At 39.4% G+C, this 13,216-nt stretch overlaps 1 protein-coding gene across 2 annotated transcripts in view; it reads left to right on the forward strand.

Moving 5' to 3' along the window:
- The window catches only part of LOC124604329 (serine/threonine-protein kinase par-1-like), a 388,446-nt gene that overhangs the window by 183,120 nt on the left and 192,110 nt on the right, over positions 1-13,216 (forward strand). For both annotated transcript variants that reach the window (XM_047136468.1, XM_047136470.1), the window contains exons 3-4: positions 8,888-8,993; positions 11,830-11,908. In XM_047136468.1, coding sequence (XP_046992424.1) covers positions 8,896-8,993; positions 11,830-11,908 — 177 coding nt within the window. In that variant the 5' untranslated portion in view covers positions 8,888-8,895. The remainder of the gene's footprint in view (positions 1-8,887; positions 8,994-11,829; positions 11,909-13,216) is intronic.

Raw genomic sequence — 13,216 nt, forward strand, 5'->3', positions numbered from 1 at the left:
ACAACGTTTATTTCATCATTAGTGCTCGGACAGATTACACATCAATATAAAAACGATGAGACATCAGAGCCATTATAAAAGGATAAAATGGTTTGCCACACTAGCAAATCTTTGAGTAGAAATAATTGGCGTTTGTATTGAAACGGCTTCGCACTGGTAGTACTAAGTGTCTGCGGCCGGACGACTTGGTTCACATAACTGTAATACAGATTATATAACAAAACCCTTCCCATGAATCAACCTTAGTGAAAACCGTATCAGAACCCCTACAGTAGTTCTCGAGATTAGCCTTCACATAGAGACATAGTATCACGGCGAGGAACTTCGATTTACTAATAATTATAGATTCATTTTCTTGCTTCTAACTTTCAAAATGTACGTAGTTGATGTATGTGACAAAAATTCTATTGGTTTAAGTTGAATAGTTATTTCTTTAATAACAATCATTAAAACCTTGTGCTCTGTTTTGATCTCCAACTGCTGAAGTGCTTTAGGTAGTCTCAAAAACCTCAGTGAAGGATTATAAATTCTTTATAGACATCTGTGCTGAGGGCATTTCAGGCGGTATTGATTTAAGTATTCGTGTTCGTATTACTCCGACGAGATACTCGTCGAATGTCCTTGTTTTGACGGGTGTGAGCTGTGAGAAGTCCTCTGACTTTATGACGTTTCCAGTTCGCTGTAAGATGTCTATTCCCGTTATGGCAACCCTTTTTACACTTAAAATATCCGCAACTACTGTAAACAGTGCACCCTTTGTTTATCCCACACATTCTAATTTTGCATTTTTGTTCCTGTGTTGAAGTCAAGTTCAGTCACTTTCTTTGAACACCTTTCAATCACGGTCATGCAAATAACGGATGTGTCGCACATCAGAACGATACAGGAATACTTGTTAGCAGAGATACGGGGGTGGTACTTGGCCCGCTGTGCCATTTAAAACGATAAAAATAAACTAAAAAATCGACGAACTTCATTTTCACTTATTTCAAAAAGAGTGAAAACAGCAGTTCGAATTTGCATCCCACCTTTAAGTACAAACTTCACTTAAAAGTAAGAATGCTTCGTCCAGAAGTTATTTCACCTTCCAAGATTGAGAGCCATCTCGGACCTCGAAATTTTTATTGAAGTATGTCTCTCTCGTATAGACGTTATAGGTGGTGCTCGCTTGTTTTTTAATCTTTTGTAGCAATATATCCTTCATAAGAGTACGTACCCCAATTGCAGCATACTCTATATTCATGCAGAACGTTACAAAATTGGTTGCAATTAATCACGCTATATTTCTATTTCAATGCGTAGCGGTGGATGTTCTACGGCGTACGTAAACCAAGTGCAGATTACATTCGAACTGTTATCATATATACAAGGGAACACACGAGAACGCGAACTGCCGTGCCACTTCTAAAACTTCAAGTGACGTTGATTTCACCACAGGTGCATCATCCACTTGACACGTGACACTTAATGTGATGCTTTTGAAATAGCCCTTTTATTTTACTGACACCCAAACCTCCAGATGTCAGACTCTCAGATCGGTACCAAACGTGTGTCGATAGAGTATCGACTAAAACGCCCATTTAATTCATTCTAAGTTCCGTCCTCCATTAAAACATGCGTAAACTATAACTAAAAGTAATGCCAGAACTACGGAGCACAGGAAAAGCTTATCTGTGAGTGACCATTTTGAAGATCCAGCGTGGGTGAGTTGGTACAGCGTAATGTCGTCGCACCAAAGATATAGTGTTCAAATCCCGCCGATGACATTGGTTTTTTTAACTTTTTAAGTGTGCTGTGTGCTGTCGTCCAGTAGAATATGCATAAACGGTAATTAAAAACAACACCAGAACTACTGACCACAGGAAAAGCATGTTGTTGTGGTCTTCAGTCCAGAGACTGGTTTGATACAGCTCTCCATGCTACTCTATCCTGTGCAAGCTTCTTCATCTCCCAGTACCTACTGCAACCTACATCCTTCTGAATCTGTTTAGTTTACCCTCCGCGCTGTCCTCCAATACTAAATTGGTGATGCCTTGATGCCTCAGAATATGTCCTACCAAGCGACCCCTTCTTCTAGTCAAGTTGTGCCACAAATTTCTCTTCTTCCCAAATTCTATTCAATACCTCCTCATTAGCTATGTGATCTACCCATCTAATCTTCAGCACTTTCTGTAGCACCACATTTCGTAAGCTTCTATTTTCTTCTTGTTCAAACTATTTATCGTCCATTTTTCACCTCCATACATGGCTACACTCCATACAAATACTTTCAGGAACGGCTTCCTGACACTTAAATCTGTATTCGATGTTAACAAATTTCTCTTCTTCAGAAACGCTTTCCTTGCCTTTGCCAGTCTACATTTTATACAGCTCTCCATGCTACTCTATCCTGTGCAAGCTTTCAGGAACGGCTTCCTGACACTTAAATCTGTATTCGATGTTAACAAATTTCTCTTCTTCAGAAACGCTTTCCTTGCCTTTGCCAGTCTACATTTTATACAGCTCTCCATGCTACTCTATCCTGTGCAAGCTTCTTCATCTCCCAGTACCTACTGCAACCTACATCCTTCTGAATCTGTTTAGTGTATTCATCAGTTATTTTGCTCCCCAAATAGCAAAACTCCTTTACTACTTTAAGTGTCTCATTTCCTAATCTATTTCCCTCAGCATCACCCGACTTAATTCGACTACATTCCATTATACTCGATTTGCTTTTGTTGATTCATCTTATATCCTCCCTTCAAGACACTGTCCATTCCATTCAACTGCTCTTCCAAGTCCTTTGCTGTCTCTGACAGAATTACAATGTCATCGGCGAACCTCAGAGTTTTTATTTCTTCTCCATGGATTTTAATTCCTACTCCGATTTTTTCTTTTGTTTCGTTTACTGCTTGCTCAATATACAGATTGAATAACATCGGGGATAGGCTACAACCCTGTCTCACTCCCTTCCCAACCACTGCTTCCCTTTCATGCCCCTCGACTCTTATAACTGCCATCTGGTCTCTGTACAAATTGTAAATAGCCTTTGGCTCCCTGTATTTTACCCCTGCCACCTTCAGAATTTGAGAGAGAATATTCCAGTCAACATTGTCAAAAGCTTTCTCTAAGTATACAAATGCTAGAAACGTAGGTTTGCCTTTCCTTAATCTGTTTTCTAAGATAAGTTGGTTGATTGGTTGGTTTGTGGGATTAAAGGGACCAGACTGCTACGGTCATCGGTTCCTCTAAGATAAGTCGTAGGGTCATTATTGCCTCACGTGTTCCAACATTTCTATGGAATCCAAATTGATCTTCCCTGAGGTCAGCTTCTACCAGTTTTTCCTTTCGCCTGTAAAGAATTCGTGTTAGTATTTTGCAGCCATGACTTCTTAAACTGATAGTTCGGTAATTTTCACATCTGTCAACACCTGCTTTCTTTGGGATTGGAATTATGATATTCTTCTTGAAGTCTGAGGGTATTTCGCCTGTCTCATGTATCTTGCTCACCAGATGGTAGAGTTTTGTCAGGGCTGGTTCTCCCAAGGCTGTCAGTAGTGGTAATGGAATGTTGTCTACTCCAGGGGCCTTGTTTCGACTTTGGTCTATCAGTGCTCAGGAAAAGCATATCGGTGATTAAATGCGCTGAAGATCTAGCGTTGATGACTTGGTAGAGCGTGAGACCGTCGTACAACTATACAAATTTACTCTATAGGTTTGCTACTTTTATCTAACGAAGCGAAAGCGGACTGCCAAAAGAACATTACTACAAACTCCGAGAAGTTCTTTTTTTGTACGACGGCCTCACGCTCTACCAACTCAACAACGCTAGATCTTGAGCGCATTTATTCACGGATATGATCTTCATGTGCTCAGTAGTGCTGGTGTTACTTTTAATTACCGTTTATGCGTATTCTACTGGACGACAGCACGCAGCACGAATTAAAACGGAGTTTTCGTTTTATGCTCTATCGACACACAGTGTTTGCTACCGATCTGAGTGTCGGAGATCTGGAGGTTTGGGTATGAATTGCAAAGGGAAATAAACCCATTAGTCATTCATGTTCGCGGCTGTAATCGCCAAGCTTTTGTAGCACATGCGTTCTCCTGTGTTGTAAGAAGAAGCCACCTGTAAAAGATAGTAGCAGAACAACCTGGTGCTGTTGCTTGCATATGTCGACCCGTTACGCTGACGTCACTACTGACGTGACGTGTGTTTGCGGCGAATTGCTCAATCCGAACACTTGACCGACGCCAAGTCACAGCGTGACGGTGATTCTCGACCTCTCAGGGTAAGTTAATAAAGAAGTCCGATGCTGCAGGGATACGCCGTCTACCTGACAAAAGTGCATGCGCACGTGTACTTCAGCAAGCGCTGCCGTATCGCGAGCCTTTGGCCGCGTGCCGTATGACTCATGTTCCCCGAATCACAGTTTCTGGATGTTCACTTCTCACTCACGGCTTTCATCATACATGTGCCTCGAGTCAGGCATTCTTTCTCAGTTGTAGAGTGCGAAGCAACGGCGACAAACCATAAAAAAATATTTAACCGTTTGCGGTTGATACTAATAAACTCTGTGCTTCGTATATATATATATATATATATATATATATATATATATATATATATATATATATATATATACACACACTCGATTCTTTTAAAACTCGAACTCCCATGTATAAAACAGCTTCAAACTTGTGACTAATTTAGAAATTAGTTAATATGTTAAATATTTCATATTAAGCATGTAAGCGAAAAAGTTCAGAAAATGCGTGAAATTATGTGTAAAGTTCCTTGCTCTTTCACAGGTACTGGATGACTATAGTCTGGGAAGTTGTGCGCGGTGGTTTACGCTGTGTCAAGACGTATACACAGTTTATAGCTGTAATTCTTTTCTTACAGTGTTGAACCTTTCACAGAAGATTATATCTCGTAATAAGTGGATTATTATAGCATTTAAACTTTTAAATTCGATCGCTACGTACGTGCGGGAAGTTAAATATTTGTTACTACCGGATGCCTTTAGGTAGATGAACTAGAGATGGGACTGGATTCCATACCCCCGGACAGTCGCTTAGTGCTATAGATAAGCATATGATATCATTTACTACGTAACGAAGAGAAGGAAACTTCATGAATATAAAGATGAAACGTTATACTTTGAAGCCTACACAACTGTAATTCAGTATTACTTTCGGCTAACAAGAAACGAAAATTGATACATTAAAACAAGCACGGTCATTTGGGCATTTTCGATTTCTGATTTCGGTTAGGTCCGACGCGTTGCATGGACAGTAAATGCCTTTTATTCTTCTATCGTGCCTAGTTGTATTGTACCATTGTCGAGGCAAATGCAATATTTAGAAAATCTGAGTTTGTCGATAGATAGTAAAGGCTGGAAATAAAAATAAAAAATCGGTGTCATATTCGAGGGTGGACTACACGTCTTGGGCTTTCTTCCAATAAATCTGTCAGATATTTGCCTTTCGTACGATTAGTTTTATGTGGTCATTTCACTTTAAATCGCTCCGTTCCCGTACTCCCAGATATTTAATGAACGCGACTGCTTCCAGTGATAGTTCGGCAGTCGTACAAGCATACAATAATGGAGTTTCATCCTGTTTATGCGCGATACTATGCACCGATCTACGTTCAGGATCAACTTCTGCACACAACAGCATCAGTCACGAACAATGTCACAGATCTTTCGACCTTATCCATTAGGCCACACAACGGATGTCTCTGTTAAGAGTCGTCAAATGCATTTTCTCTGGTGTTTCGGGAGATATTTGCAATTTTATGTGTAGATGTAGTCAGCCGAAACAAGTACTGTCCATCACGTCTTCTATGCGGCTCGGTGTCGACGGAAAGCGTCGGTCCGTTTCCAGTCACAAACAAAATTATTTTTAAAGCGGAATTTTAGGCGCCTGTTCGATAAAGCGGTCCCAAATTAGTCTATTTGTTCTAGGTATGAGTTAACAGGGACAGTAAAACTCGAAGAATAACGAGTACTCCAGCAGCAACTGAGCAGTGCTGCTGCTTGGCTGTAGCAGTCAGCTCGGGCCAGGGCGGTGCTGTCGCTGCTCGACTACTGGTCATTCTTCGTGTTTTATTGTCCATATTTAATACCTCGGTAAAACAAATATCGGACTACACCAACCTTGGACCTCTCTAACGAAAATTCCGCATTAATAATCATTTTGTTTGTGACGGGAAACAAACCGACTGGGAGGAGCACACCACAGAACTGCTGAAGCGTCTTAACAAATCTCTATTTGTAATGCGAATTGTGTCAGACAGAGGGGATATAAAAATGAAAAAGCTGGCATACTATGCTTACTTTCATTCCATAATGCCATCTGGGATTATTTTTTGGGGCAATTCATCAAGCCAAGCCAAAATTTTCCGGATACAAAAACGTGCAGTGGTGTGAACTCAAGAACATCCTGCAGAAGCCTGTTTAGGGAACTAGGGATACTAACTACTGCTTCCGAATATATTTATTCCTTAATGAAATTTGTCATTAAAAATATATCACTTTTTCAAACGAACAGCTCAATTCATGGAATCAATACTAGAAATAAGAATAATCTTCACAAGGATTTAAAGTCACTTAGTCTTGTACAAAAAGTTGTGCATTATTCAGAAACACACATTTTCAGTAACTTGCCAGCAGCCATAAAAAGCTTAACAACCAATGAAATTCAGTTTAAGAGAAGCCTTAAGGATTTATTGGTGGCCAACTCCTTCTACTCCATTGATGAACTTCTCAGTAGCACAATTTCAGCTCAGTAATGTGTTCATTGTAAATAAGTATATAGTAGATGTATTACACGTTTATTACCTTATAAATAAATAAAAACTTTTTTATTTTAAATTCAGTGCATTAGTATTTGTAAAATGATTCTTTCATATAGCGTTCATTAAAAAATGACGACCATGCCACTTGGGACCTGTGGAATGGTACATTAGCTTATTTGTTTGAGTTGTAAAGATTTGTCATGTATTGTTGTTTTTCTGACTTGTTCTACATCCTGGAGGACCTCCTCACTACGGATCAATTGGAATGAAAGTAAATCTAATCTAATCTAATTTCCTACGACACTGGGCGTCGCATGAAAGACGTGGCGAGTAATATTTATAGCTGACTCCAACTACACATCGAAAAAATGGAATTGCAAGTATCTGCTGAAAAACTAAGGAAAATGCACCTGTTGTCTCGTAGAAGAGGCTCTCGGTGTACCGTTACGTACAGTCATGGTCCCGTAACACTCCCTTGGGGTCTGCCAGAAATTACATTCACGTCTGAAGATATCTCTCCACTAAGAATAACGTGTTGTGTTCTGTTTTCCATGAACTCTTCAATCTAGTCACAAAGCTCGTCTGATTTTCGTACTTCCCGTATTTTGTGCGGAACTGCATTGAACGCTTTTTGGAAGTTAGGGAATACGGCACCAACCTGGTCACCGGTATCTACTGCCTTGCGGGTCCCATGGATGGGTGGAGTGAGCTGGATTCCATACAATCGTCGTTTGGGGTATCCTCGTTCATTCCTTATCATCCTTTTCCAATTGGTTTGTGGTCCAATCTCTGAACACCTCAGTGTTTGTGGCGCGGTAAACTTCAGCCTTCGTTCACTTTATCATCGTGGGTCTTTTAAATGCAGAGAGGCGACGTCTGTTAATAGAGAGGGAACTAGCCATGGATTTGCGTATCAAATATGGTTAAAAAGAGTAATTTGAAGCCTTAATAGAGGCGTGGTACTAATGTCGCTGTTTGTTGAAATCATTCTGAAAGCGTTAGAAATCCAGTTGTAATTAGATTTCAGTCTTTAGCACAAAATGTTTGCTGATCCAAGGGATTGTTATACATGGGAATTATATGTAGTTATACATAGGAAAGAACACAAGTCAACCTGTCACCGACAGAAGTAGCCGTGGCAGAAAGGAACTGTAGATATTTCGCTTAACAGAACCACAATACAAGTTTGAAATGAGATCAATTTGTTGTAGCTGTTTAATACATCTGAGTAAAAATATTGGCGGACAGAACAGTTTGCTCAAGTTAACAAAGTGGCTAGTACTATCATGCAGTGCAGGCTTTCACGGTCTGCATTTGCGTGGTTGTCTTTTTGTTTTATGGGCATTAAGCGGTGATCCAAGGCGTATTTGTGTATAATAAATTTTAGTATAATACAGTTGTGTGCAATCTTGAGTTTTCAACATACTTCTCTGGATAACATTTCGCCTTCCAATGTTGGAGACATCATGAGAGGCTGTAACGACTAATAAAGCAGTTACAATCTCAAACCATTTCGGCTTGCTGAGCTTATTTGATATTGTAAATGCTTTCTGAGTCGTTATAACCACTGATGATGTCTGCAACAGGGAAGACGAATCGTTAGGCAGAGAAATATGCCATGGATTACGCCCAGGAAATAAAAATCATCAGATTCATGACTACTGGTTGTATTGTTCACTTTTTCATAATTTTTTTTTTAGTTTTTACAATTTAATTTAATGATTATGTAGAATTTGCTGTACTATTATCTTACCATGGTTGTTCGCTCGTCTGCACTGTGTGAAGAACATAGATATTACAGCCATTCAAGTTATTGTTACGTCAGTTTCATTATCCTTCATTGACTGTGTAAAATATACTGAATAAACATATCAGTAATGGGACCTCAAGTGGTGTTCTCAAACCTATTGTTTTCTCAAATTTCTCAACTGTCATCTGTATTCAGGGACTGCCAAACACCGTTCAACCTAGTCAGGCAAAAGAGACTTTAATTTTAAGTCTCTTGTCAGTTCGGTGTCATTCATGTTTCGTGCTTTTATCCTCTTAGTATTATGTGAATGGTAGCCTGTTGGCAGACAATTAAATGGACATTTGTTTCTTTAGGCATCAAGATGGTCGTGAGTGATGCGAGCATCCACAACATAATGGGAGGGATGGAGAGCACTGGTGGTGTGCGTCTCCATAACCACCGAAGGAAACTGAAGCAGAGGTATTCATTTGTCATTACATTCTTTAGGCACCACTTTTTAGATGTAAAAGAAATTTAGTTTCTTGAGTAGCACTGCTAATATAATTCCTAGTTGTTACTGCCAGTGGTATCTTATATTTGTTGGGTAACAATGGCAGTTTATTTCAGTTGAAGAGAAGATTTAAGTTATAGCTCATTACTAACAAACAGTTGTAGTAAATAACATGAGTAAACAATGCTAAACAATGCAAGGAAGGCAGAAACAATCTTTTATCTCTATGGTGTAAATTTCAGAAGTATCAGATGTTGTGTGCCTGCTTGTGAGAATATGTGTGTAATTTTTTTTCTGAAAAAGCTCGGTGTCTAACATCCTTTTCATTGTGTGTGTCTGCAACTCAGCATTTCATTTTTACAGTGAGTAGCAATCTCTTCTTTTCATAATTGTTGATACTCATTACTGTTGGCATATGGGGATGTTTCAACAAATTGGAGGGTTCATACATTATGAGTTACGGAAATATCCATGCATGAATGATAAAGAAACAGAGTACAATTCTGTGGAATTTTTTATTTTTTTAATTTTTTTTAATATACCGGGATACTCCCTAAGTTTTTTTTTTTTGACTGGTTTGATGCCGCCTGCCACGACTTCCTTTCCTGTGCTAACCTCTTCATCTCAGAGTAGCACTTGCAACCTATGTCCTCAGCTATTTGCTTGACGTATTCCAAACTCTGTCTTCCTCTACAGTTTTTGCCCTCTACAGCTCCCTCTAGTACCATGGAAGTCATTCCCTCATGTCTTAGCAGATGTCCTATCATCCTGTCCCTTCTCCTTATCAGTGTTTTCCACATATTCCTTTCCTCTCTGATTCTGCGTAGAACCTCCTCATTCCTTACCTTATCAGTCCACCTAATTTAGATGCTATAGACGAATGTTGAAAATTAGGTGGAACATTTAGGCAGTGTTAAATGCGCTAGTCTGTGTAACACTACATAAATCAGCTGTGGGCTGGAGGAGAACTGTTATTTTCTTCTGCAAATGAAGCAATGTGTTGGTTGAAACTGTGGAAATCGGATTTGTGCATCTTTACCTTTCAAGTATGGATATACTAGTATGCCTTGATCAAGAAGTCTACATGGCCACTTTGAGACTCTCTTTTTCTTTCATTCGCTTTCAAATTCCTGATATATTTTGTCAGATTTGTATGAATAATTAAAAACTTCAAAATCCTTGCATAGGAATGCTAATAGTGATATTACATACAAAATATTTACATTTAAAAGGACATTTCATATTGAGTGATCTGAGGTGGCTACATATTATTGCTTCTCAGCTGCCACTGAACGTTTATATTGTCTGTTGGCTGTATTAAGTACCATTGCAATGAGCAGCTCCAATTTTCAGTGAATTAGAAGTTGAAAGTATGCAACAATCAATTCAAGTGAATCAGCACACAATTTTTAAAGAACAAGAGAAACTGACATTGAGACCACAACCTGAATGTATGCAGTTTACAGACAAATTGCATGTACTGAGAGAAAATTTTAAGTTAAGCTTGTTATTGACCATTATTATCAGAAGGCATGTGTGAGTGGCACATGGGCTGTAAAAGGAGGTAACAGGATTAAGATTCAATGGATAAAGGGTGGATAGTTACATGCTTTTATAAGCTAACACATTATACACAAACAGAGAGAGAATGTAGTGAAAGGAGGTAGGAGATTTGGATTAAGATTCAAGAGGAAACAAGAAGGAGGTGGTAATTATGAGCTTTGTAAGCTAATAGATTGAGGCAACGGCCTTGCCGCAGTGGATACACCGGTTCCTGTGAGATCACTGAAGTTAAGCGCTGTCGGGTATGGCCAACACTTGGATGGGTGACCATCCAGCCACCATGCACTGTTGCCATTTTTCAGGGGGTACTCAGCCTCGTGATGCCAATTGAGGAGCCACTCAACCGAATAGTAGGGGCTCCGGTCAAAGAAAACCATCATAATGACCGAGAGAGCGGTGTGCTGACCACACACCCCTCCTATCCACATCCTCAACTGAGGATGACATGGCAGTCGGATGGTCCCCATGTGCCACTTGTGGCCTGAAGACAGAGTGGTAAGCTAATAGATTACATACAACCAGAGAGAGAATTCATTGGGCTACCTAAAGTGTTACGATAATTGGAAAGCACGCTGCCATAACTGTACTCTTCGAAAACAGGCAAGATAAAATAGAACTGTGAATAAAGTATGTTTTACAGAGATACAGAAATATTATGGTTTAATGTGGAGGTGATTAGGTATGAGTCCCAGTAACACTTCATCTTCAGTTTCCCAGCAGTATACTCCTTCTAATACAAAATGCGTTTTATCTAGGAAGACATCAGTAAATTCTCAGATTGCAAAAGTTGTTCATGAAAACAATTCAGTATAACTGATCATGTTCTACTTGATTAAATTGAACAGAGTCAGGTGATGACTAAAATGGAAGTGCTATATTTTACTGTGACTGCCAGGAAAACTAGGATGGATCACAAAAACAGATTTGCTGTCAAATAATAAGTGGTAAAAATTATCTGTTATTGAATCTGAAAGATAACTTCATTAAATATTGAGACACTTGGAGAAAGAGAGAAGAAACGGGCAGAATCAATGTGTGAGGCAGAGTGTGCTTTGTAATCTAAATAGCAACTTTCGTTTTCTATATTGAATTTGATGTCTTCATTATATACTACATAACTCTTACTTCTTTGTAGAAATAATTAACACAAAACTGACATTATTGATATGTGTTAATACCATAAAACCTGTTATGAATAAAATATGACTCCACTGAAACTCTTATTTTTGTCTTTGTTTTCAGGTTTGACATAATCAAGAAGCTGGGGCAAGGCACATATGGAAAAGTACAGCTAGGTATAAACAAGGAGACTGGGCAAGAGGTAACGTATAGTAACGTTTTTGGTGTAATTTTGCTGACATACTGCTTCAGGAAAATTGAACGTGTTTAAATTTTTGAGGTTACATTGATCATTATTTTCCGGCAATTGCCAACTTATTTTTGTTTCAGAATAGGTTAGACATTGCAGGAGAACACCTAATATACAGAGTAATTACGAAGTTTACAAAACATTTTAAAATATCAGTATAAGTAAGCAGCTGAACATCACATAACAGTTGATACAGCTATGTGAAAGACAAGTTCTCACTCAGATATTCATTTTGTATGTGGTACCAACAAGTTATTTTGCAAAGCCCATGACAGAGGTATCACTGACCATAATTGCATTTTGTGTGCTAGAACTTGCTGTTGCCAGTCTGCAGTGCGTATGCAGAGAGATTTCCATGGCAAATTTCACCAGACACCACCAGTGTACAACATCATAGTGGTACTACAGGAAATTAAGAGAAGATAGTTGTGTGACGCAGAGCATTTGGACCAACCAGGCTTGTCAGAACAGACATAAGGGAAGTGATGCTGCAAAGTCCCATGAAGTCCACTTATCAAGAAAGTGCAGAATTGAACATCCCTCGGCCAACATCGTACAAAATTCATTGCAAGCAACTAAGAGTGAAGCCTGCAAATTACAGCTCTTGTAAGCCATAAGCCATGCAGACAAATTGTGCCACCTGCAGTTCTGCATTGATATGCAGAACCATCTTGAAAATGACGACTTCGCAAGCAAATTAATCTTCAATGACAAAGCCACTCTTTGGCTTCCAGTAAACACCAGCCAATGCAACACATACACATGCGCGACAGAGAATCCACGGGCAAATGTCTAAAACATCTGGGATTCAGAGTAAGCTAACATTTTCTGTGCCATGTTTAACAAGACAGTCTGCGGACCCTTCTTCTTCACTTTGCGAACTGACAGTGGCGTCACCTATTTTGACATGCTGCAGTTGTGGCTCATGTCACAGCTTGAAACTAATAGAAGGGGTGTCATCTTTCAAGAAGATGGCATCCTTCCACATTTCCACAGTTGTGTAAGATGTTCCCTGAGTGAGATATTGCCATGTTGCTGGATAGGCAATGTTGTGGCTGTCATCTGTCACATGGTACTACTTGAATGGCCACAATGGTTGTTAGCCTGAATGCTTTGCCATATTTTTCTTGTGGGGTTACGTGAAGGAAAATGTTTTTGATCCACCACTACCACAGAATCTTGAAGACCTGTGACACCACACCACAGCAGCAGTTCGTATCATCACTCCTGATATGCTGGTTCGGGTAATGGCAGAATTCG

The sequence above is a fragment of the Schistocerca americana genome, chromosome 1 (genome assembly GCF_021461395.2).
Source record: "Schistocerca americana isolate TAMUIC-IGC-003095 chromosome 1, iqSchAmer2.1, whole genome shotgun sequence".
Taxonomy (NCBI): Eukaryota; Metazoa; Arthropoda; class Insecta; order Orthoptera; family Acrididae; genus Schistocerca; species Schistocerca americana.